General features: G+C 39.9%; 1 protein-coding gene across 1 annotated transcript; it reads left to right on the forward strand.

Annotated features, from left to right (window-relative positions):
* Positions 1-5,709: 5,709 nt before the first annotated feature.
* On the forward strand, positions 5,710-26,983 carry KLHL31 (kelch like family member 31). The gene is made up of 3 exons (XM_080664600.1): positions 5,710-5,956; positions 19,560-20,764; positions 22,427-26,983. Exons 2-3 carry the CDS (start codon positions 19,593-19,595, stop codon positions 23,157-23,159), a joined length of 1,905 nt encoding a protein of 634 aa, XP_080520726.1. The 5' UTR covers positions 5,710-5,956; positions 19,560-19,592; the 3' UTR covers positions 23,160-26,983.
* Positions 26,984-27,800: the final 817 nt, after the last annotated feature.

Here is a 27,800-nt window from a genome sequence, read left to right on the forward strand (position 1 = left end):
GTGCCAGAGATCCAGGCAGAGCTTGACTAAGTCTCAGCTTTAGGGCCTTTCACAAGGCTACAACCAAGATGCTGGCCACTGACGTCTCATCTGAAGGCTCATCTGAGTAAGGATCCACTTGCAAGTTAATATAGTGGTAGTTGGCAGGATTCAGATCTTTGGGGGATTTGAGACTAAGGGCTTCTTTTTTTTTAGCTGGCTGCTTCTGGCCTGGGCATCTCCAGCATGGCACTGGGCTTCATCAAAGCCAGCAAGAGAGAAAGACTGCTATTAAGATGGAAGTCAGGATCTTTTGTAGCCTAACCCAGAAGTCACATCCCCTCAACTTTGAGGTATTCTATTACGGAGAAACAAGTTACTGAATGTGAGGAGATCACATAAGGTTATAAATCCCAAGATACAAAGATCATTTGGGGTCATCTTAGAAACTACCTTCCACAGAGACCTCATACAGAATAAGTACCAATACATGCAACCTTTTGTTATTTATGTCACTTATTGTCCATTGCGGAGTTGTTGAATTGTGACATGAAGGAAATAGAAGGCACTGTGGAAGCATAGAATATGCGATAAAAATTCAAGCAAGGACTTCTTGAGTAAGTGATATTTAAGCTAAGATGCAAAGGATGAGTTAGAAGACCTTAAACAGAATGAGGAGAAAGACCTCCTCAGGCAGTTGGGGGAGCAAGTAAGAAGACCTTACACAGGACAGTTAATGTGGTATATTTGAAGCACTTGGAGGGGACTGGTTTTGCTAGAGCATGAAGAGATTGCAGATGTAGAAGAATCAGATGGCTGAAAGTCTCTGCAAGCCAGAGAAGGATTTGGGATCTTATCCTGAGGATATGCAAAGCTGTTGAATTTTCTGCAGGGGAATTACATGATCACATTTAAAAATATCACTTCAGTTACACTGTGTGGAAAATGGATGGCAGGGAAGCAAGAGTGGACATAGGAAGGCCATTCAGAAGGATTTTGCACTGTTTCAGGTGAGAGGTGGTGATGTCTTGGACCACAATGATAGCATGGGGGTGGGGGGGTTAGAGATGTAATAACAGGATGTGGTGATTAAGCAGATGTGGCTATGGGAGTGCAGGGTGGTGAGGAAGAGGTAAATGATGACGCAGATTTACCCTTTAAGAAACTGGGTTGTTTACTATCAAAGTGACTGTTATAGGAGGAACATATTTGGGGGGAAAGGATGACTTTCGTCTTGGAAATAATGAGTTTAAGGGGCCTGTGAGACATTTAAGAGTGTATGAGCTCATCTGCTGGATGCAGTTTTGAGGATCGAAGAGAGTCTAGGATAGCTCCCAAGTATTTTAATCTTCAAGAGTTGGGTAGAAGACCTTCCACTAGGAAAGGAGACTGAGAAGAAATAACCAGGGCATTTGAAGAAAACAAAAACCAATGGGAAAAGAGTACTTTTAGTAGGAATGATTAGTCAGTCAACTGTGTGGAATACTTCTGAAAGGTCAAGTACTGGCAAATATCCAAAAAAAACTTAGTAACTCCATGTTATTTATGACTTTGGCCAACCCACTTTGGTAGAAGGTAACCAGGGAAGCCTGCTTGGATTGAGTTGAGGGAGAAATGGGAAGCAACATGATAGGGGAAGCAGATGTAGATACATATAATATAGCTGAGAATTTTGCCTATGAAGAAGTGGAGAGAAATATGGCATTACCTGGAGGGGAAGGAATGAAGACTAAATTAAAAGTTGTGTTTGTTGTATTTGTTTTAAATAGGAGAGTTTGAGTACCATTAGTGGTAGAAATTGCCTGGCAGATATGGAGGGTTGGGTACAGGTGAGTGGGGACAACTGAACAGGTTGTATCTGTAATCAAAAGCACTAGTAGAGGGGCTGGGTTTAGAAGGAGGGCTGTTCCATTTTAACAAATTAAAGGAGGAAAGATTGGGGACTTCTTCCAGGTAGAGTTGAAGATTTGGTGTTGGAATATTGAGTGCATTCTGACAGAATGGCTTCTATTGCCTTTTTGACAAACCTTTTCCCTTCAAATATTTAGTAGCCAAGTACTCTAAATCCTTGCTACTCTAAGTGTGGTCTTTAGACCAGCAATATCAGCATTACCTGTGAGTTTATTAGAAAAGCAGATATTGGGCTCCCTCCAGACATACCTTATCAGAATTGATATTTAACAAGGTCTTCAAGTAACTCCTCTGTATATTAAAGTTGAGAAGCAGCACACAAATTGACTTCCTATTGGTAGTATGAGTTGAGAAACTGATAAATTATCAGAGCTATAATCAACAGCAGATAGGTATATTTTGAGGACCATGGGTTATTGTCCCACTGTTTTTTTTTTCTTTTCGAAAAAACATTTGTGTGTTTTTTTTGCTAGAGAATCCCTGTGAATTGCTATAAGAAGCAACTAGAATAAGTACAAAGCAAAATATCACAATACTTTTCATCTTTGTATTTTACTCTGTTGTCAGTATTACTTTTTTATTCAACAAATATTTATTGAGTACCTACTATATGCTAGGCATTCTCTTGGTTCTGGGGTTATAGTCGTTAACAAAAAGAAGTCCTTGCCTTTGGGACTTCATTTCCCTCATTTAGCTCACGTTTACACCTGCCATTATAATAGTTCCTCATATACATCCTCAACTCTCTTGTCCTCTAACTTCATCTTATTCAATATTCATTAATTCATTCATCCTTTTATCCGGTTAATAAACAATTATTTATCATCTACTATGTGCCAGGCACTGTTTTAGGCATTTGAGATTCATCAGTTTTATCAAAATAGATAAAGATCTTTGCCCTCATGGAGCTTATATTTAAATTTATCTGTGGCAGAGGGTAGTAGGAAGTTGCTGAAGGAGAGATAGGCACTAACAATGAAAACAAATAAATTGCCCACCTTGAAAAAATCCTTTTGCAGTTAAATTCAACTCTCCGGTTTGTCTGCAGCTGAATTTGGCTTAAGAAAAACATACAGGCAAGCTGACAGGTCTCAGACCAACAGTCATGGCTGTTACCCTCAAGTGGGTCTCCTATCCTGCCTGGTCCATGTGGCCCATGTTCCCCCTCACTCTTCTAGACAATTCGATACCTTTTCCTCCTCAAACAACTGATACCACCTACTTTATCCCAATAACTTATCTAATATTTTAATACTAGAGGCTCAGGGCACGAAATCGCGTGAGACCCAGAATCCCACCGTGCCGCAAGACCCATTAGTGCACCTCCTGGTGACCAGTTGTTTGGTTGTTATGGCGTTACGGCATTACAATGTTACGGTCACTGGCCCTTTATAATATAGATTTTCATAAAACTAAATTCTGCTGAGGTTATACTCCCCAAATGCCACAACATTCTTTCTAATGTTGTGGGGAGAAATATGGCATTATGGCACACTTTTAAAAAACATAAACATTAATAAGTAGGCCCCATTACTTTAAGGGTAAAAATCAAATTTCAAATACATTGCAGTTGTCCAGGCTCCTTATCTACCCATGTTTCATGTCCCCAATATTTCCAGCATATCAACCACAGCGGTAATTGAATGCTTGCATGTGGTAGCTACTCTGTAAATGTGTTTTTGATTGAAATATTTTTTTAGATTTTCCATTTTTGCCATTTACTCTTCCAATTGTGTTCATAACACTGCATCAAATAATATTCTATTAAAAGGAGTATCTCAGTGTTGTTCCAGTAAAACTGAAAGTAATCATCTTGAACCCTTGAAGGCAATAGTGTTGGTTCCAACACCTACTTCTTTGAAGGCCCTTTCCATCATCATTCAGCATTATCATAAATACTGATATAAGACTGATTTTTATCATAGTCAGAGTAGAGTTGAATGCTCTGGGCCTTTGCTGGAGTTGATGAGGTGGAAACAAGAAGGATCACTTGGGAATCATTCTTTATTAGCTTAATATAAGCCACAGAATTAAGTACTCCTGATTTACTTCTGATTCATTCTGAGCTAGAGATCTATGGGTGAAAGCAAAGAATGAAAAACACAACCAAAATAATTATCCCTACTAAAGAGCTGGGTGTAATTCAAATAGAAGTGGTAACTAAGATGCTATCCAATGAGTTGAGAGGTGTCAGGAGAACTGGAACCCAACACTTAGAGTCTTAGAGTTTTGGAAAATATCAGCGACGATCCAGTGCAAGCCCAGCCAGAGCGAGAGTCCCCTCTATGTCACCCCAGTCCCATAGCTTCTTTTACTTCCATCCTTTTAATCATTAGAAACTGGCTCCTTTTCTTCATTAGAACCCAGTTGTCATCAGAGTTTTCTTTCCTTATTTTTAAATCAGTTCCCTGGAATTTCTACCCATTGGGCCTAATTTTTGACACCTTAAGCTGCAAAAATTGTAAATGAATGTCTTTGCTGCACAACACCCCCTAAAACACTAGCACTCAGAAGTCTCATGTGTCCTAATCCTCTCTTAGTCCTACCTTTTTGCAGATGGTCCCAATATGCACAGCTCTGGAGTTTTCTTCATTCCAGCTATCTCCTTCAGGGTGCAGGATAATTTCTCATTGTGCCAAGACATCAAAGCAATACTTAACACATGATCTGACTAATGAAGAATAATCAGAACATTTATTTTTTATGACTTTTATTAATTTTTAAAGATTTAAAAATTTTATTTTTTAGAGGGAGAAGGTAGGGAGAGGAAGAGAGAGAGAGAAACATCCATGTGAGAGGGAAACATTGTTGGCTGTCTCCTACACACCCCCTACCAAGGATGGAGCCTGCAACAAAGACATGTGCCCTGATGGCAAATCAAACCAACAACGCTTTGGTGCACAGGATGACACCCAACCAACTGAGCCACATGGGCCTGGGCCTGAACATTTATTTTCCATGACCTATTTTTCTATTATTGCAGCCTAATATCAAGCTAATGTTTTTAGCATCCATTTCACACTCTTGGTGCCTATTAAAAGCTTGTGGTCAATTATAATCCTCTGAATTTTCTTTTTCACATGAAGTGTTGCCAAAGTAGATATTTTTTCCATCCTGCATGGGTACCAGAGTATGTGTTAATCCTAGACGTCCCTATGAATCACTGGATAATCAAGGACTGGTCGTGAACTTCACCTTATGAACTAGACATTGACTCTAATAATGCAAGTGCCATATGTCAGGTACCATAGACAGCACCTGGTCCTCCTAAACATGTGCTCTTCTTCTAAAGAGCATCCATTTATACACTCAGTCTTTTCCCAGGACCTGAGGTCACCAGGTGACTTATCTTTCTAGAAGCTAATTTTTATCCACAACCTTCCCTTCCTCTTATGAAGTATATTCACTCTAATCACTGCTCCCACCAATTAAATACACACCTGATCAATTTTCTTTTCTCACACCAAAATTGATTGAGCTCTTGATTTAAAAAAAAAAAAACAACGCAAAATCAATCCTCCGCCCCCCGCTCCCCTTCCACTGCCCCTGGCTGGTGTGGCTTAATGGTTGAGCATCGACCTAAGAACCAGGAGGTAACAGTTCAATTTTGGTCAGAGCACATGCCGGGGTTGCGGGCTCAATCCCCAGTGGGGGATGTGCAGGAGGCAGCGAATCAATGATTCTCATCATTGAGGTTTCAATCTCTCGCTTTTCCTCTCTGAAATCAATTAAAAAAACACACACCGACAAAACAAAAAATAACTGGGCAGGTCAAGAAACCCAACTCCCCTCCTCCAACCAGAGCTCCGCCCTCTGCCCGGGGTAGCCTGAAGTTGAAGGCCAAGAGGGAGAGGAGGACTCACACTGCTGCTGGGGCGACAGCACAGGCTCAGCTGCTTCAGACAGTGGGACTGCAAAGGGTCACTCTAAAAATTGCTGCTGGGACTTGTCAGGTGGCTGCTGGTGGCTCCCCTTCTTCCTTCTCTCCCCATAGATTGCTTCCCAAGAGGAGTCTGCTGCTGACACTTCATCATCACAAGTCGGGGACGGTACTCAACACAGGAGGGTAAGGAGCTGGGGCCATACTCCCCAATTCCTGTCTTCCAGATTCTGAGGTGTGTGGCTCTGTGGGTGGGAGAGGGTGGCGTGTCTGAGTGTTTGCAGAGCAATTTCACTGAAGGCGTCTGCAGCTGGGTCAGATTGCCCAGGTCCCTGATTTGAATTTGGGAACCAGAAGCCATTTTCTTGAAATCGAAGGAATGTGATACATTAGGCAAAGGTCATACATAGTCATAGAAATTCATGAGAGGATGCTTTAGAATAGTAACATTACTTGTAATTTCTAACAATCATTTTAAGTCTCTAAAGTCTGATGTATGTTTTTCTTCCTCTATTTTATAGAAAAAAGATGGGGAAATTAAAATTTTTAGTATTGTTCACAGAGCTTAACATTTCTTCTCCATTTTTTCAATCAGGAACCAGGTACACATTAGGTACCCAATAATTTTAGATAAAATTAATTCATTGTAATGAGATGGTAGCAAAATAAATTAGGAAACTTTTCAAATTCCCAGTAATATAACCTATTGACAAAATAGAACACCCCTCCCCGGCCCCCTCCCCTGCCGCAAAAATGAACAAATTTGTAATTTAACTGTAAAACAAGTTTTTGTTCTAAATGTGCACATATGGTTATACGGACATAGGTTTTAGATTAGAAATCATGTTGGAAATGAAACAGTAAAGTGGAATCCCCCTCCCCCCTCCCCTCCCCCCCCCCCCCCCCCCCCCCCGCCCCTTATGCTGGACTTAACTTAAAATGGCAAGCAGCAGGGCCTGAGCCCAGCGTTTCTATTCCGGGAGTCGGTGCTGATGAACCGGGACAGATGCAGCGCTTGGAATGTGGCCGGACCGGAGCTCGGGCAGCTGATTCGCCCCTTTGGCAGGAAGACATTCTGGGATCCCAGCTCACTCTGGCATGGGAGTGACAGTGACACTTTAGCACACATGGCTTTTCAGCTTGCCCTGTGTAGTCGCTCCCTGGGGCAAGGATGGAAGGCAGCGGGAAAAAGAATGTTCTTAAATATAAAGTGACAATTCTTTTCTATAATCAGTCCTAGGAGCTTTTCATCTAGATCTGTTTCAGGGCAGGAGGAACTTGATTTCAAGGGTGATACTTTCACATAGACTTGCCCACTCGTAGAAGAGGGTAGAATTGTGTTACCCATTTCATGACAGCATCGTGGTTCTGGGTCTGTTTTGGGTTGTGGACCTTTTTGAGAACCTCGTGAAAGCTTTGGGCCCACGCTACAGAAAAAAGCACATAAACACACATGCCCAACCTGTTTCACAATATTCCCGAAAATGTCATGGAATGCATGGACTCACCAACCCAGATAAAGTTTGCTAGATAAAATACAGGACACCCAGGTACATTTGAATTTTAGATAAATCATAAACCAGTTGTTAGTATAAGTATGTCCCAAATATTGCATGGGATATACTTACACTAAAATGTGATTCGTGGTTTATCTGAAATTCAGATTTAACTGGAAATCATGTATTCTTATTTGCTAAATCTGCCTACCCAGACGCGTACGTGTGACTTCCAGGTGAAGAATCCCCTGTCTCAGTTGGATTATCCATGTGTGAGTCGATTCCTAGATTCTAGAAGGCCATATTGGGGGAGAAGTCATACAGGACCAGACTTTGGCAATTCTGACAGCAAAACCCAGCATTTATTCTTAACTCTGTGTAAAATTTTAGAACTGGAAGGTACCCATCTCCTCATTTGGCAGGTGGCTAACCTGAAATCCTAAAAGGTTGGGTGTTTTGCTGCAGGTCCATCGGCTGGTTAGAGCAAAGTGAACACTAAAACCCAATTTTCATTTCTATGACAACCAAAGAGACATTAGTCTTAGAAACTATATTTCCAATCCTCCTTCCCACCCAACAATCTCCTCTCCCCAACCTTAAACACACACAGCAGAGTAGGAAAGAGAAAGAGCTATTTTAGTAAAATTTGCAACTAAACCAAAACCAAAAACTTTAGCACTGGCTCCTTGCATCGTGTATTCAGGATTGGAAAATAGAAGTTAACTTGATGTGTAAAGTCTGTATACTTCATCAGTAAAAGTAAGGCACAGGCATCTAGCTAAGTTGATCCATAAAAAATTGATACTATTTGTCTTTAAACAAAAATTGATAATTCTATATTCAACCTAACACAAGGAAGTATTTATTCTCTGGTCAACAAATTAATAGAACCTGTTTCTATTTTTGGCTTATCCACCTTTTGGAGTTTCATATCTTTTTTTAATTATTATTAATTTCAGAGAGGAAGGGAGAGGGAGGGAGAGATAGAAACATCAATGATGAAAGAGAATTATTGATTAGCTGCCTCCTGCATGCCCCCCACTGGGAATCGAGCCCGATACCTGGGCATGTGCCCTTGACCAGAATCAAACCCGGGATCCTTCAGTCCCCAAGCCAACGCTCTATCCACTGAGCCAAACCAGCCAGGGCTGGAGTTTCATATCTTTACTACCCCTAATAACATAACTAAATCCATAGACTCTGTCCGAAAATAAATGTATCTTACATTTAAAAGGGCAATGCATTTATTTCAATGTTTGGAGCTATAAAGAACCAGTTCATGTTCTCTGTATTCAGATTTTGAATTTATAAATCTCAGTCCTACCTCACTCAGTCTCTATCTTCTCCTATTGGAAAGAGCTAACTTTTTAAACTGCTACAGATTTTAACCTGCCCTGGATTTAAAGGAGGCAATATAGGGGGTCAGGGTTCAATCTGGGTTTGATTGTGACCTTGTGTGACGTTGAGTACATTTTTAAAACTCTCTCTGACCTTAATTTCTTCACCTGTAAATGAATTTAATATAACCTACATTTTAGAATTTTAGTGAGACTTAAATTCAAAAAAATAAAACACTTAAGGCTCAGCACACAGTAAGCCCTCAATTAATAAACGCTAGCTATATAATTATTATTCTAGGTAGAAATGGAGGTAACAATTTACATTTGATTCATTATATAGATTCATGCTTGGTAATTTATATTTAGGAATTATTTATTAACATACTTAAAATTGAAAAATACAAAAGATGATGAAAATTGTGATGGCTCACATAACTGCCCAACTATTTATTGGGTGTTGAATATATGACATGGTCGTCATAGAAATGACACAAGAGCCAAGATCTGCAGTGGGCAGTGGGAGGAGAGCATGGAATTGCATCTCTGTTACCCTTCTGCACAGTTTCTAATGGAGGAGACCCAAAAAGCTGCTCTGGGTGATAGTGGATGGAGCAGAGAGGGGAGGAGGCTGTGGTGTCCATGGCCAGAGAAGGAGAATTCTCTGGGTGCCCTCCACAGAATGAAGGGATCGCCCTGTAGCATGGGGAGCCTTCTACACCCCTCTGCACCCTGTGGAAAGTTTCTTCTTTCACTCACAAAAGGGAAGGGACAGGGACTGGAAATGCCTCCAAATGGCTGCTTGTCCCATTACACAACCTCAGCTGCTGTGCCCAGACCAATTCTTTCCACCATGGTAGGGACCGTGTGAAAAGTGCAAGCCACTAGTAGTCTGGGGAGGGGTGGAAGGTGGAGGAAGGCTCTGTATTGATCTTCCTCTCTTTGATTCCAAAGGGCAATTCATTAGAGTCTGCTCTGTTGGGAAGAAGAATCAAACCCTTTGTGCTTTGGAGAAAACAGAGAACCAGTCTTAAAACTTTCCCAGCCACAGGCAACTCAGCAAGGCTTTCCTCCTCATCATCCAGATCATAACCCCAGTCAAATCCATCCCTTGAGTATGGTAACCATGGTGATTGCCCTGGCTACCAAGCCTGGAGATTTCCCTGAGCAGATGGCCACAAAGCAGTCACTTGTTAAAAAAATAAAATAAATAAAAAACAACAATGATAATTAAAACTCCCTTCCAATTTTTAGTTAATATATAATTGAATCAGTAAGAATGAAATGCTTTCAGAATTTATTACTCAATGTCTAGGCTATGCTTTAGGTTATATATGAATATATACATCATTTTTGTAACCTTTTTCTTGCAGCCACATTTTTACTATCATGTGACCATCATTGGTAATCACTAATAACATGACCCAGAAGTGCAGAGTGAACATTTGTAAAATTGTAGGAAAAACAGTGAGAGTTTCTGTACAAATCGCTTTTGACTACATGCTCACATATGACCTAGTGACTAATACTTTTTTGTAAATATTCAGGTATTTTTCTATTCAGCCTCTATTAGCCCATAATATCAGCCTCAAAGCCCAGCACCATCACCAAATGAGTAAATAGAAGTGAATTAAATTGTTCCACTTGACTTTCACATATCTACTCCTAAGCTGTCTTTTCTTTCATAATTTCTTCCTTTTAAGCTTGCCCTTGCTCTTCATTTAAATGTGATTCTGGGAAAATGCTGGTTGATCAAGTGAATGTGTGTGTGTGTGTGTGTGTGTGTGTGTGTGTGTGTGTACCCAGTGTGACACGCCTTGTGTCTGTACTCTCCAGAAAGGCCCCAGTATGAGGGGCCTACAGAATTCTTGAGGGCTTCCCTGTCTGCTAGAGAGAACAGAGCCTCTTGGGTTTTGATCCCCCATAATGAGGAAGCCAGTCTTCTCTGCTGTAGGGTCCGGAGCACACAGTGCAGCTGCCCTTACCATTCTTACTGGCTTGCAATCCTCCTTCAATTGAGAAAAGTGGTGGCTGGAGCCCCAAGAGGGAATGGAAGAGCAGGGCCGGTGGAAGGGCACTTACCAGGCTATCAGAGCCAGTGAACATCTCTGCAGCCTGGAGGACATCAGAGCTTTGTCCAGCTTCAAAGAAGTGGCCCTGATCCCCAGACTCCTCTGAGGGGTCTGCAGAGACCTTATTGGAGGGACATGGCACAGACTGAGATCACCTGGGCAGGTGGATGCACAGCTTCACCCTCAAAGGTGCAAACCTAGGAATAGGATGTCATGGTAGCCTAGCCAGCATGGCTCAGTGGTTGAACATCGACCTATGAACCATGAGGTCACGGTTCAATTCCCAGTCAGGGCCCATTCCCAGGTTGCAGGCTCCATCCCCAGTGTGGGGCTTGCAGGAGGCAGCCAATCAATTCTCTCTCATCATTGATGCTTCTTTCTATCTCTCTCTCCCTCTCCCTTCCTTTCTAAAATCAATAAAAAAAATTATTTTTTCAATTCATGACAGCTCTAGTAAAGACAGGCAATTTATGAGCATATCTGGGAAAATACTTCCACCAGGAAAGGAAGTTGTCCAGAGGCTGTGATTTTAATAATCTTTTTTTTTTTCATATTTAGAAAAAATTTATTTTACTAAGTGTTTGAGATTATAGGTCACCTCTAATTATGGTGATTAATTAAAAATTCATCAAGTATCTGAAGATGGTTAGGTTAGAACCTCACATCCTACTCCTATTTCTTTTATGATGATAGCAGGTTTTTTATTTGAATTTATTGGGGTTACATTAGTTGATAAAGTTATATAGGTTTCAAGTGTACAGTTCTATAATATATCATATTGTACCGTGTGTTCACCATCCAAGGTCTAGTCTTCCATCACATTTGTCTCCTACCAGTTTCTCTCTCTACCTCCCCTAGAGAGAGCTAAAGAAGCCAGTTATTTCTACAGAGTGATTTTGAAGACTCTAAAAGCCCTTTCTTATTTTAAAAAATAGATATTAAAAATACTATTAAAATATTAATTAATAATATTATTAAAATTAAGTATTATTTAAAGCAGAAAATATATATACAGGGATGGGAAAAGTAGGTTTACAATTCTGAGTATGCAAAATTATTATTCTTGTATTATTTATTAATTATTGTATTTTTTACCATACAAACAACTGTAAACCTACTTTTGTCTGTGTGTGCATACGTGTGTGTGTGTGTGTGTGTGTGTGTTTCACAGTGGCTACTCCTAGAAATTTGTATGTGAGTCATAGAAGGACACTGATAAAATATAAATTAATTAATTTAAAAAGCCACCAAAAAGCATGCATATCTGGGAGGAAGAGTATACGTGCTCATTAATTGATTGGCTTGGATCATTTGTCAGACTAGTTAATGTATTACTGAGTAGGGCCCTGAAGAAATGGGACACAGGCAAGAACATTCAGATAGAGAGGGGCATGAGGGTTTCCATGGCAATGCCAAGGTCAGCGTGAAGGCCAGTCAATGGAGGGAAGAGAAGTGGCAACAGGAAATAAGAGAAGGAAGGCCATGGAAGAACTTTCACTGATTTCATCAGGTTGACCTCTTCCTTCGTGGAGATTTCTGAATCCTTCTCCATTACATACTAACTTTCCAAGTTCCAGCCCTTCCTGGCATATAAGAGCCTGTATGTCTTGGCCTAATATTATCTCCCCAACTGTCTCCCTCACGACTTCAGGCATCTTCATCTGCACATCCTATGCTGAGTCATGCCTTCCTGCTTCAGGTATTTCCTCCACTTGTAATGGCCTTCTGCCTCCTGTACCCATTCCTCTTAAAAACACTTTGGTACCAGGACTGGCAAGATTTTTGTCTGCAAACCTAACCATCATAACACCACCCCATCAAAATAGTTCCTTTAATTTGAATCTTTAAATCCATAGATTCAGTCTATTCCATGTAATCTGTTGTTTTGCTTATACAACCTATAACCAAATGTCACAGGTTTTCCAAACTTCCAGGATTATCATTATCATTTATATAAAAATAAAAATAATCTGTTCTTCAGCCTATCTAATTGCACACATTCCATTTCTCCCCCTGATATTTTCAAAAATCCCTTGGAAATGTTTATATATTCCAGAAATTCCCCTGGTTGCCGTTTGCCCGTTCTCAAGCTGGGTCACTCTGGATGCTTGTCCCATGTCGCCTCCTGCTCCTCATGATTGCTTCTCCATGATGTGGCAGCTTTCTCTGATTCGCCTCGTCCCAAAACTTAAACTTGCTTTACTCCCAAAGAAACAACGAACAAGGGTTGTTGATGTTAATGAAAATGATTCAAATTTTTTTGAACCCTCACTTTTTGCCAGATTCTCTTCCAAATGCTGTATGCATATTTCTTCACCAAGTTTTCACTGACAACCCTATAGGCAGACACTATTATAATCTTCACTTTAGATGATAGGTCAATGGAGACTCTTAGAGGTTAGATAATTTATCTATGGCAAGTTACACTTCAGGTAAGTAGTGCAGCTGGTATTTATATTATATTGTATTTTCATTTTTATTCACTATGAAATATTATCTAATTTCCTTTGTGATTTCTTTTTTGATTCATGGATTATTTAGAAGTATATTATTTAATATGCAAATAGTGGTGGCTTTCCTAGATAGTTCATTGCTATTAATTTCTAGTTTAATTACAATATGATAAGAGAACATACTCTGTATGACTTCAATGCTTTTAAATTTACTAAGACATGTTTTGAGACCCAACACAGAATCTGCCTTGGTGAATGCACTATATACACTTGAGAAGAATTGTTAGGTATGATGTTCTAGAATCAATTAAATCTGGGTGATTATAATGTTCAGATAATCTATACCTTTACTGATATTTTTTTCTAGTTATTCTATCAGTTGCTGAGAGAATTAATTAACATTTTAAAATATGACTGAGGAAATGCCCATTTCTCCCTTCACATATATTGAAGCTCTGTTATTTGCATATATACATTATGATTGCTATATCTTCATGATGATATATTATTGTAAAGTTCCCTTTTTATCCCCACTAATTTTTTCTTGAAGTATATTTTATCTGATACTAATATAGCCACTCCAGTCTTCTTATGCCTACTATTTCTATGATAAATCTTTTTCTAGCCATTTTTTTTTCCTACCTCTGTCTCTATGTTTATAGTAAGTCTCTTGTAGATAGCATGTATTTTTGGGTCTTGCTTTTTCCTTTTAATTAAAATGCTTCATCCATTAACATTTAAAGTAATTATTAATATAATTGGATTTAGGATTACATTAAATTATTTTTCAGTTTGTCCCCTCTAATTTTTATTCCTCTGTTTCAACTTTCCTGCCCTCTTTTGAATTTCATCTAAATTTATCTATTGGTTTTTCTGATATACTTTGCATTCTTAAGGAGGTTGTTCTAGGGCTCTGCTGTCCAGTACATGGTTGTCAGTCACCTGTATGTGTGGCTGAAGTGTGGCTAGTCCCAAATGAGCTATGTTCTAAGTATAACACACACTCTGGATTTTGAAGAGTTAGTAGGAAAAAAAGTAAAATATCACATTAATAATTGTCTGGCAATTACATTTTGAAATGGTATTTTGTGTATAGTAAGTTGAATAAAATGGTTTTAGGTTGTTTCACTGTGAGCATCTTTGCCACAAACATTTTGCCACATAACTAATTGACCATAAGGCAATTTTACAGTAAAAGATAAAAGAATCTACACTAATAAAAGAGAAATATGCAAATTGTACCTCCACGACGCCAATCAGACAATCAGGAGTGAGTATGCAAATTAACAAACAAAGATGGCGGGTTAATTTGCATATGCAGGCACAGAGTGACTGGGTGGGATGCCTGCTATGAGGGGGAGAACAGGGGGTGGAGGGAGCTACAGGAGCGGTGCTTTAGCTGGGAGCGAAGACTTGCAGGCTCCCGGGTGGCTGAGAGTGAAGCCAGGGGAAAGAAGGCCTATTCTTGCACGAATCTTCATGCAACAGGCTTCTAGTGAAATATAAGAGGCACTTGTAAAAAAGACTTGATGAAACATGAAAAGTTAATAACAAAATTAAAGACTTTATTGCAAAAATTGAAAATATATTGTCTTTGAAGTCTTTCATTCATAGTATTTTACTTCTTTTCTTTTTCACTACAATTTCTTCCTTCATAAAGAGATTTATCAGTTTCCAACTAAAGACTCAGTAATAAAGGCTCTGGAAGACTGTTGTGAATTAGTAGCTGCCTATTTTATATTTGCTATAGCTTGGCAAACTTTTGGTTTTGATGGGTGGAGGGGGATGCCAACTGAAGGATTTGCCAAAACTGATATGTCATTATTTTCCAGTATACAAGCTGGCTTTACACATAGCTTTGCAGCCTGGCTTTATATGCAGTTGTTTTAAGACCAACAGGTCTACCTGTCACTATATGGACCTTTATGAGAGCTAAGATTTACATAATATAATAAAATGTGAGTATGTGAGAAATGAAACCAAACTGACAACCTGTTATTTCATCTTTTATGGCAAAATTGCCAATGGCCAATTCGTTATACAGAAAAATGCTTGCAGAGAAAAATGCTTGGGGCAAAGATGTTTACTGCAAAACTACTGGACACAGAACAAAATATATTATTACAATTAATTTCACTGGTTTCTTTTTACCTTTTTAGTATGACTCCGGAAAATTTTTAATTTACATGTGGCTTATTTATATTTCTATTTGATAGCACTACCCTAGTGATTATATTAGGCAAAGTTAAAATTTTCACAGGCCCTATAATTAATATTGAACCAATTCACATAAAATATAGAAACCTTGCAACTGCACAGATTCCGTTACCACCATCTCCCCATCATTTATTGTCACATGCGCTACATCTACAGGCATGATCAATCCCACAAGACAATGTTACCATTTTTGTTTTGAAGAGTCAAATGCATTTTAAATAACTTCAGAGAAAAGGTAGTGTCTTATGTTTACCATCTCTGATGCTCTTCATTTCTTCCTGAAGATTTAAATTTCCACTGGGCCTCTCTTTTCCAGAATTCCCAACTCACTTCCCAGTAGCTGTGGTTGTCACAAACTCTGTCTTCTGGTTCTTCAATGAAGCAGTCCTAACTCCTGGATTTGTAGCTGCCCTGGGCAGTACCAATTGCAGCCTACTTGTAGGCAGAATGCCACCAAATCAAATTGTTTTTAAAATGTCAGGGGAGGAGAGCCCTAGCCGGTTTGGCCCAGTGGCTAGACCATTGGCCTGTGGAATGAAGGGTCCTGGGTTTGATTCCAGTCAAAGACACATGCCCTGGTTGTGGGCTCAATCCCAAATGGAGCCCGCAACCCGGGCATATGTCCTGACCTGGAATCAAACCTTGACTTCCTGGTTCATAGGTAGACGCTCAACCACTGAGACGCGCCAGCCAGGCCTCTTTTCCAACCCTTGAATCATCTACAAAATCACCCCCTTTTATACTTCCTTGCATCAGTAGTTCCTCTATTTCTCTTGCCACTCTCCCTCCAGCCCCCCAATTTATAGGTTCTGTCTTTGGAACAGTCCGCCAGATAGAAGCTTTACTTGGCTTTATGACCAGTAGTAGAGTTTAGAGCTGCTACTTAAACCCAGACAGTTCTTCCTCAGATGCTGAGGTCTTCACAACCATTCTATATGATATTCCTAAAGGCAAAGAGTGGGCTAGCCAGCAGTTTATCAAACTTTATTCAGGATACTTGAGAATACCTCCCTTAAGGATGATAGAGAGAATAACAATGTAGAAAAGAAAAATTCAAAATTGGGTATCAGCTATTATTGCTCCTAGAATCACCCCCTTTTTTGGAATTCCCTGCTGGCCCTTTGTCTCCTTTGCCCCAGCATATCCTCCAGAAAACTCTGTTTTCACCAGAAGAAACAACAAAACCCTTAAAATCAAAATAATCTCAGAGGATTTACATCCTATCCCCAGGATGAGTATGTTTCAGTATAGTATCAGTTGTTAAAATACCGAGATCCCTCTGTAATGAACTGGTAAACAGCCATTTAGCGGCTTACCTGACACCCTCCCCCACCCAGAACCCCGCCCACCCCTCAGCCCTCTCCCAGGACCCCTGTGCCTCACTATAATTCAGCAACTGAAGACCTACACAAGGTACCAAGGGAACCTTCTGGAACATGGCTCCAGCACCATGGATCTGTACTAGTTAGTTAATAGGTTCTCTGTTTTACCAACCCTTGAATGTCCACTCCATATGCTGCCAATGAAATAATTTATTAATGATAAACAGAGCATTTCCGTCTGAAACATTCAGATTATTCTCCAGGATGCAGATCTCCTCCAAAACAATAAGTAGTTATCAACCCTCGATCTACATGAATAAAAAGTTGGCCAAAGGGATTCTTCCAGCAGAACAGACAACGCTTCCCCAAAGATACATTTCTGCTTCTACTCTAGATGGTGGAAACTGCTGTTAGGAAAAAAAAAAAGTCACCCTGCTTTGCTTACCTAGTTTTTTGTTGTGATTTTGTACTTGTCATTCTTGTCTCTTTAACGTAAATTACTCCACCAGCCCCAGCACAGTACTGCCCACACAATAGGAGGTGTTGATGATAACTGCTTGCTGAGCAAAATTTTTAAAATTTTCCCCAGAGAAATCCAACAAGGGAACCCTCACCACTTAAGTCAAATACATTTGAAGACTAAAATGACAGTGGGTTAAAAATCTGTTTCACAAGGTAAGGATGCATTTGGCGTTGCCTGCAAGAAAAAATAAGGAAGGACCAATGAATGTGCTCCAGTCTTATAAACAAACTAAAGGCCCAGTGCATGAGATTCGTGCACTGGAGGTGGGGAGGGGGCGCAGGGGGGCTGGGAGGGTCCCCTCAACCTGGCCTGCACCCTCTCACAGTCCGGGAGCCCTCGGGGGATGTCTGCCTGCCAGCTTAGGCCTGCTCCCTGGACATCCTTAGCGCTGCCACAGAGGTGGGAAAGGCTCACACCACTGCCACTGTGCTAGCCAGCCCTGAGACCAGCTTCTGGCTGAGCTGCAGTCCCCCTGTGGGAGTTGAGTGTCTGTCCCCTGGTGGTCAGTGCACGTCATAGCGACTGGTCATTTAGTTGTTCAGTTGATTTGCATATTACCCTTTTATTATATAGGATATAAGTGTGAATTTGACAATTTGAGCTTAATGAGAAAGATAAAAGCCCTTATATCTCTATAAGGTTCATTCCTAGATTTAGAATTTTAGTGTCAAAGTATAAATATAGTTTTTATTTGTAATAGACTGCCAAATTATCATTCAAGACTGTATCAGTTCTACAAATATAGAGAGCACCACATCAATATTTGATGTTATAAATATTTTAAAATATTTTAACCATCAGAAAAACAAAATTTGACCTCAAAAAATAAAAGGGTTTCAGTTGACAGTTTCCTAATAATTATTAGTTTACTTTTTAAAAATATTTATTAACTATTTGTGTTTTATCTTCTTTAAATGACCTAGTTACCTGAGCATAGTTTTTGTCTGTTTTTTAATTGATTTGTAGAAACTCTTTAAATATTGTATCAAATGGCCTTTTTTTCTGGCAGAAATATCACCGATGTTTGTTTTCACAGTCTGTTGCTTGTCTTTTAAACAGTTGGTGTTGTTTTGTAGAAGTTTTCATTGTTTTTCTATATTCAGATATTTCAGTCTTTTCTTTTATGGCTTCTGAATTTTGTGTTATACTTAATAGGGCATTTCTCACTCTAAGATTAAGTGGAAGGGAAACTACTTTGCCCTAGTTTATGTGTAAATTTTGTGTGTGAGAGAGAAAGAGAAAGAGATTTAGATATTTAACTCATTTGGAAATTTTCTCAGTGAATATGTAGAGTAGAAATCAACTGAACTAATGTTATCATTACAAGTCCTTCCCCATTGATTTTTAAGTGCTACATTTATTATTTACATATATATATAATCTACATTTTATATTGATTCCTGAATTTTAGTATTTTATTGAGGAAAACTTCAGAATAGTTATAACTCACTTTTTCATGAGAGTAAACCAAGCCCTTCAAGTGATATTTAACTACTATTCCATAATTATTGTACAGCTATATCAGAGAATATTTGGTCCTTCCTGCTATACAAAATTACTTGGCAATATGGCTATGGAGTGGTCTTATTTAATAAGATAAAGATTGTCTTGAGGCTGAAGTAAATTGTCAATAAAATATGCATCTACTGTAATGTAAGTTCTTAAATCTATTTTTGAGGATTAAAAAAATCTAATTAAAAAACACATGCTTCATAACACATGTTACAACAATTCAAAATTCAAAGAACAATTAAAATAAACTAACAAAGTGGAGACAGATGCATGGATACAGAGAACAGAGCGGCAGCTGTCAGAGGGGAGAAGGTTGGGGGCTGGGTGAGAAGGGTGAAGGTGTTAAGCAAAGAAAAAAAAAGAAAGACTCATGGACACAGTCACTGTATGGTGATTGCTAGAGGGAAGAGGGTGTGGGGGAGGTAGAAGAAGCAAAAGGGGGTATAAATAGTGATGGAGGGAGACTTGATTGGGAGTGGTAAACACACAATACAATATACAGATGATGTATTGTAGAATTGTATACCTGAAATCTGTATAATTTTATTAACCAACTAGAGGCCCGATGCACGAAAACACGTGTAAGAGTAGGCCTTCCTTCCCCTGGTGGCCAGACTGGCTTCCCTCCGGCACTAGGGACCCAGGCTGCTTCCCTCCTCTGGCCACCCATAGGAACCCAGGACCTGGCTGGCTTCCCTCCACCCCAGCTTGGTCAGGAGGATGTCTGGAATGACATCAGGAAGATGTCTGCTCTAATTAGCATATTACCCTTTTATTATTATAGATGTCATCTCAGTAAATTAAATAAAAAATAAATGAAATAAAATAATACTATTCCTTTTTTTTTTTTTTCCTAGCAAGCTCTTGACTGTGATCGTGTGTTTGCCAACATGGCCCCCAAAAAGAAGACTGTCAGAAAGAACAAAGGAGAAATCAATGAGATGACCATAATTGTAGAAGACAGCCCCCTAAGCAAACTAAATGCTTTGAATGCGATCCTAGAGGGAGGCAATGGCCTTAGCTGCATTTCTTCTGAATTAACAGATGCTTCTTATGGCCCCAACCTCTTGGAAGGTTTAAGCAAAATGCGCCAAGAGAGCTTCCTTTGCGACTTAGTCATTGGCACCAAAACCAAATCCTTTGATGTTCACAAGTCAGTGATGGCTTCATGCAGTGAGTACTTTTACAACATCCTAAAAAAAGACCCATCTACTCAAAGGGTGGATCTCAACGATATCTCACCGCTGGGCCTGGCCACTGTCATTGCATATGCCTACACTGGAAAGCTGACTCTCTCCTTGTACACAATAGGAAGCATTATTTCTGCTGCTGTTTATCTTCAGATCCATACCCTTGTAAAGATGTGCAGTGATTTTCTGATACGAGAGATGAATGTTGAGAATTGTATGTACATTGCTAACATTGCTGAGACGTACTCTCTGAAAAATGCAAAAGCAGCAGCCCAAAAATTTATCCGGGATAACTTCCTTGAATTTGCAGAGTCAGATCAGTTTATGAAACTTACATTTGAGCAAATTAACGAACTTCTTATAGATGACGACTTACAGTTGCCTTCTGAAATAGTAGCATTCCAGACTGCTATAAAATGGTTAGAATTTGACCAAAAGAGAATGAAATATGCTGCAGATCTTTTGAGCAATATTCGCTTTGGTACCATCTCTGCACAAGACCTGGTCAATTATGTTCAGTCTGTACCAAGAATGATGCAAGATGCTGATTGTCATAAACTTCTTGTGGATGCTATGAATTACCACTTACTTCCGTATCATCAAAACACATTGCAGTCTAGGCGCACGAGGATCCGCGGGGGCTGTCGGGTCCTCATCACTGTTGGGGGACGCCCAGGCCTTACTGAGAAATCCCTTAGTAGAGACGTCTTGTATAGAGACCCTGAAAATGGATGGAGCAAGCTTACAGAGATGCCCGCCAAGAGTTTTAATCAGTGCGTGGCTGTGATGGATGGATTTCTCTATGTGGCTGGTGGTGAAGACCAGAATGATGCAAGAAATCAAGCCAAACATGCAGTCAGCAATTTCTGCAGGTACTTGATCCTTTACTAGGAACTGAAATGGTCCAATATTATGAGGAAATTGCCCTGACATAGAAGTAAATTAGTCATGCCTATTAGCTTAATTCATTAGCTCAGTAAATTAATAATAATAATGGGACATTTTATATACAACACTTCACATTATGTAAAGTGCATTCATGTACTGTAGAATTCTGAATAAGGCTGTGAAGTGAGCAGAGAAGATAGGATTATTCTGATTTTCCATGTGAGAAATCTGATGCCCAGAGAGGTTATAACCCTAGTAAGTGGCAATTCACATTTTCTCATTTCTAGTCTGGTGCTCTTCACAATATACTGCTTTTCTGAAAGACACTGGATACAAATTTTGTTTTTAACACTAATGTGGTAAGAAAGATTAAAATAATACATTTCTTTTAAGTGACTTATTGATGATGGTCAGATTTATAATTTGCAAATAGAATGAGCTCATTTAAAAAGTGGCAGCTAATTAATTTAAAATACTTATTTGAAGGCTAATCCCAGAGAAAATGTATTTCTGAAGCATGAAGAGTAAAAAACATAATAAATTATTCAGAAAAGCCTTCAAGTGCCATATTATTTTGTATATTTATGATAAAAATTAAACTTCCACATGTATGAAATGTTCAGGAAGTTATGCTTACAAAGTCGAATATAACTAATGAGCAAGATCTGAAAATGTGTACAGTATATGATGAAACAATTCTTCATTTCATTGTGTTACTTTAATGAATTCAAACAATTAATGGATTTTTAGCCTTTAATTTACAACTTTAGTTAAGTTTCAATTTAGGGGTTAAAAGGGACAAAGATGAATGAACATCAAACTGATGGAGTTAATTCTGTGTTTATAATACTTCAGGAAAGCATAATTTACTATAACTACTTATTTCCCTCCACTGACAATTCAACTATTGGTACTCAAATCACTGTTTTTGCAATATTGATTTTAACGCTTATAGTATACTTACTGTAACACTGAACACTAAAAAAACATATCCCTCAACTAAAATAATATTACCTACTAAAAAGTGGTAGAAAATAGACAAGTATCAAAAGTTAAGGCTTTGTTGATGCTTTTGGACATGAGTCCCATTGATCTCATTCTAAACAGATGATAGAAGACTTGGTTGAGTAACTCAGTTTACTGCTGCAATGGCCAGAACAGATGCATGAGGGGGCTGTGAGACTGGGAGAAATCCAATTAGTCAACTCCTATCTTAATTAAGCAATGAGAATGAGCTAGGGATGTTTGTGTCTGAAGATATGTGGAGTTGACTTTAATGTGGCAGTGTTCCCTTTTCTGATTGACACAAGTACCCAGTTTCCACCCCTAACCCCACCCGTAGATCCTACCCGATGAGAGATATTCGAATATGGAGGAAAGGGGACTAGCAGACCTGTCTCTGTAGGGTCTTCTCCAAAGGGTCCAATAAAAAAAGTAAATTAATCAACAGGAGGAGGGGGGTCACCAATGCCTGCCTTGCTTTTCCCAAGTGTCACACTTTTATACTGGCCTCTAGGTGAGGCGCTGCGCATAGTCAGTAGCCTCCTTGCATGGGTGGTGTTACATTCCCCCGTGGTGGTTCGTGGAGTAACTGGGGTTCCCTGGCTGCCACTACAAGGCTGTCACATTCCCTCTGCCCTTCCCAGATACGATCCCCGCTTCAACTCCTGGATCCACCTGGCCAGCATGACCCAGAAGCGCACGCACTTCAGCCTGAGCGTGTTCAACGGGCTCCTTTACGCCGTGGGAGGCCGCAACATAGAGGGCAGCCTGGCCTCGATGGAGTGCTACGTGCCCTCCACCAACCAGTGGCAGCCGAAGACGCCCCTGGAGGTGGCGCGCTGCTGCCACGCCAGCGCGGTCGCCGACGGCCGAGTGCTGGTGACCGGCGGCTACATCGGCAACGCGTATTCGCGCTCCGTGTGCGCCTACGACCCGGCCGGCGACTCGTGGCAGGAGCTGCCGAGCATGAGCACGCCCCGCGGCTGGCACTGCGCGGTCACGCTGGGCGACAGGGTGTATGTGATGGGGGGCAGCCAAGTAGATGCGCGCGGGGAGCGCGTGGACGTGCTGGCCGTGGAGTGCTACAGCCCCGCCACCCGCCAGTGGAGCCACGCGGCGCCGCTGCCGGTGGGAGTGAGCACCGCGGGCGCCTCGGCGCTGCTCGGCCGCGCCTACTTGGTGGGCGGCTGGAACGAGGGCCAGAAGAAGTACAAAAAGTGCATCCAGTGCTTCCACCCCGAGCTCAACGAGTGGACGGAGGATGACGAGCTGCCCGAGGCCACCGTGGGCGTGTCCTGCTGCACCCTCTCGATGCCCAACCACGTGACCCGGGAATCCCGAGCCAGCTCGGTGTCCTCCGTGCCAGTCAGTATCTGACGCCAGGTAGATGCGGAGTTGCGGGAAGGACAACTATTTATTCGTGGTTAACCTTTGACTTAGCCGGAAAATATGTAACATTTACTGCAACGATTGTATTTTCAAATATATCGAGGCATACGTCTTGATAGTTTTAATTCCTGGTACGGCATGATCTACCTCCTTTTTTTTTAAGCAAAATTCAGGGCCATTGCCAACAAAGAAAAATAGAATTACTTCAGCGGCCACTGGGTGGCAGATAGAGTCGTTGTAGGCACTCTTCCACGTGGCAAGTTTCCCAAATGTATAGCGGTTACACCCACATTTGAGAAGTTCCCTCTTTGCTTAAGTACTTACCAACCGGTACTTATGACACTTATGTGAGTAAGTGATTTCATGGACAAGGTTATTTCCCCCTCTCTTTTCTTTAGGAAGCTGAAAATAGTCATTGATAGGTTTTATTGTAAAATGGAACTCCATAAAGACTTAAGGTTTAATTCCGTATTTAGTGCAGTTTCTTTTCCTGTCCATGACTGAGTGAAGGATGTTGAAAGGCATCCCATGACAACGTCCTAAAGCTTATAGCAAAGTCTGACTGGAAAGTAAGAGGATTCCACCCGGGGCTGTCACGGCGATGCCTTGGGGTTATCCCTGAGCCCCTTCTTCCTCATGCCTCAAGCCCCAGTGTATTTCCACCATACAAGTCTGCTCTCCAAGAAGGAACTGATGCTAGTCATTTAGTTTCTAGCGTAAATTTGAATCACTTGTCCTTTTGCCAGAAGTATTTGCCCTTTAAGCCATGCTCCCTATTAAAGGAATTGCAAGTATCTTGGGAGCCTTACTCTCACCCTAAAACCTATACCAAGATGATTAAAAGCAACTTTGATTCTAATGTACTAAGTATGCTCCAGGAAGAACACCAAATAAAACTATGTCCTTAAGCATCATTAACTTCAAGCTTATATAGACTAATTTGATTTCACCCACTCTTTTACATAGATGAAAATGGAAACATCTGAAATTCTTGGATTTGGCCATAACAGGATGAGTGGGTTGTCCTGTTGGTAAATGCCATTGTTTCTGATTTTATAGCAGTCCTCCTGATTTTTTAATTAAAAACATAATACATTCATTTCACATGGAAATATTAAAATAATGTATGCATATTCTTATATATATTATTAACCCCATCTGCTCCAAATTAGCTTTGCAAATTAATGTGTATCCACTTGATATGATTTTTTCTTACATATTTGCCAAATTTTGGAGCCAGGGAACAAATGTAGTAAATGATACATATTTTCCTTTCTTATAATTTATCACTTTATTCTTTGATAGTTTATTTGTTTTGGAGAGGAAGTAGCCTTTCAATTATGGGCTCTATGCAATTAGATTTTGAAAAAGAAAACAAACTATTTAAATGGTAAAACATGAGCTGTACCGAAATATAACTGGGTTTTCATTAATCCCATCCTCTCCCACCTTGTGTAGATAGGTTGTTGCTAGAGTTACAATATTTATATTTAAAATATTTTATTCGAACTGTGAAAAGTGGTTTATATAGTACACTTTGTGGAACAATTTTATGTCATTGCCCCTTATGAAAAGTTCAGTCTCTGGGTATTTACTGGTAATACTCTGGTAAAAGCTAAAACACTAAGTTAAGTATAAGTTAAGTACAAGACATTATTAATAATTAAAAACCACTGGGCTGTTTCTTCACTCCACACAGAGCACGAGGAGCTTCCCCAAGTGCAGAGCAGGTCCCTTGACTTCTTATCCACCCAGGCCGGAAAGTAAAGCTGTGTGAGAAACCAGTGTGTGGAGCCAGTTAAATCGCTGAGCTCCTAAATTCCAATGCACAAACATAGAGCATCTTTTATCCTTGCAGCATCGTTGGTAAAATAAACTTTTCCTATTTCATCAATTATTTTGGCCACAACTTACAAAGCTCATGTTTGGTATAAATGTATGTTCTCATGCAGTTGAGGAGCCTATAGTATATTGTTAATTTAGAAAGAAAAAAAAAGAGGGGATTTATTATGGATTACAGATCGTAAGTGGCAAATAGACATAATTCCTTCATGCACACTGGTAGATCTGTCTCCCATTGAAATCCCAGAAGTATTGTAACATGGAGGACCTAAGGCGTAAAATGAAATAAGAATCAATCAGTTGTGACAATTTATTACAGAGGAATGAAGAGAGATGCTGAACATAGAGGCTTTGTCATCTGTTGGATCTTAATAAGCTAAGTGGTGCAAAACCTTGACAGTGGCTTTCTAGAAATGAAACTGGAGACATGTTAGAGCTGGAAAAGTCATTTCAAATTACTATTTGATGTATTTTCTACATTGTTTATCTGAAGACTCAGAGAAATACACATACCTGGGCTTACCAGGTGCCTGGGTACATTGCAGTTCTATCTTTTGCTTCAACAGTTATGTCAATAACTAAAGACCACTATGAATTTGGCATGCCAGAATTTCTGACAGAACAAATAGAAACATAAGGAGCATGGAACATTAGAGTTGGTGAAAGTTTTATATCCTGGAACCTCCTGCACTGGCAACTGAAAGAGGTGAAAATATACAGAATCAAAATATTATGCGTCACCTTTCACGTGTAAGTGAAATATACTCTTTAACTACTGAAGCAGTTGCTCCTAAAAATCTTGCCAGTTTCTCCATGTTGCCCAACTAGAAAATTATTTCATTTTTATAATGTTTTAAGCTTACATTCAATTACTCTCTCCAGTCTTAGGATCTAACCTGGTACCTCTTTTTATTTTTCTGCAAGAAAAGGACTTGTTATTTTTGTAATGCCAGAGCCCTGTGTGATTAAATAAAAGCATCAGGTCAGTGTATCAGAGAAATAGCCTGTTACCCAGCTGCTGACACAATGAAACTCAAGTTCTCCTTTTCTGAATGGGCCAGAGACCTGGTGTGGGAGACTCCAGGAAGCCAGATTTAATGCAGTCTGTCCATTTTTAGGTAGGCTCTTGGTGCCCAGGTGTCATCCCCGATACCCTAGTGGCTTTCGGTGGCTTTGATGAGTTTTCGTTTTACTTCCTATATTGTAAGAATGGTTATGAGTAGAAAGTCAGTGGTGGTACAGATTCATATAATTCTAAACGAGGATTAGATGGTAGTGAAATGTTTATGAGTGCGGAAGGGTAACTGAGGTAATAAGGAAGTGAGATGTACTGAATGGCTCTATGATTGAAGGCAGAGCAGCGAGCATAGTAAGTGTGTTTCATAAACATGCATGTAAATAGAGGTTTACCTGGAAATAGGTGTTAAAATGTCAATTTTTTGCTGGTTATCCTGACCAAATATCTTCAGAATGTATCTAAGTTACTAGAAAAAAGAAACTGAAATCACTTCATTAATTTTTTTCTGCATTTCAAAGAAATGAATTTCTAGAATCTTCTCTGAATTCTTCTCTGAACAAATGTTCTCTGAGTGAGTTTGATGCCCATCCCAGCCACTGATGAGCAGCATTAAAAGGAATTATTTTTTAGTATCTCTTTTCATACCAGTAAGAACTATAGCGTAGTTTCCTAAATACTCCTCCATGGTAATTATGACAACTGAAGGTTCTAAATAATAAAAAATTACCCTCCAGAACATTCAGAGGGCAAAGGTCATTTACATTTCCCTCTCAGAGAATTTGAAATAAAATACTTGCCTTGGACACTCTTAAAAAAAAGTATTTATTCAGCAAATTTTGGGGAATTATTTTGTTTGTTTGTTTGCTTAAAACATTCTGGTACTATATAAGGAGCAACAAATTAAAATGTATGTAGTGTTTATAACCTCATCACTATCAATAAAGCTGCATTCAAAAAGATCTTGTCAGTGGTCAAATGGGGAAGGTTATAAAGTGTCTTTTTATGATGGTTGGGGTGGGTTTTCCCCCTCTATTTAGTTTTCATGATGATTTACCCCAACAAAAACAACAACAAAAGAAGAAATGCTATCCAGAGACGGAGAAGCATCAAACAAACTGTCAAACTTCAGAGGGAAGGCAGGGGAGGGTGGAGGTGGGGGTAAGAGATCAACCAAAGGACTTGTATGCATGCATATAAGCATAACCAATGGACACAGACACTGGCGGGGGGGGGGGGGGGGGCGGTGAAGGCATGTGCTGGGAGCTGGGAGTAGCCAGGGAGAGGCTAATGGTGGGAAAAGGAGACATATGTAATACCTTAATAAAGAAAAAAAAAGAAGAAGAAATGACAGATATTGAAAAGCTGCTCCAATAGCTTGAAGACAAATGAAAGAAAAAGGCATAAAACATCAGTAAGTGACTTGGCTTATAAACTCACACAAAAGCTAATTCAGACAAAAGTTCAAGTCTGGTCTATCTCCCCTGATCACTTAGAAATTATAGGTCAAGTGTGGTTTCCCATCTCATTTCCACCCTGACCACAGCCACCCTGGCACAGACTCGGATCCATCATCATTTGCAAGGAGACCACTTTCTAGGAGATGAAACTGTCCAGACAAACCCTCGTGGCTTTTCTCTGCCACCTCACCTTCCAAATGAGCAAATGACATGTAACCAAGATAAAATTCTCAGCCTTTGATCCGATTTAGTAGCTAAGTAACAACACTTAGTTGAGGCCAGCTTTGTCATTTCTAGAAAATCCTAAATGGT

The sequence above is a fragment of the Plecotus auritus genome (assembly GCF_963455305.1).
Source record: "Plecotus auritus genome assembly, chromosome: 4".
Lineage (NCBI taxonomy): Eukaryota > Metazoa > Chordata > Mammalia > Chiroptera > Vespertilionidae > Plecotus > Plecotus auritus.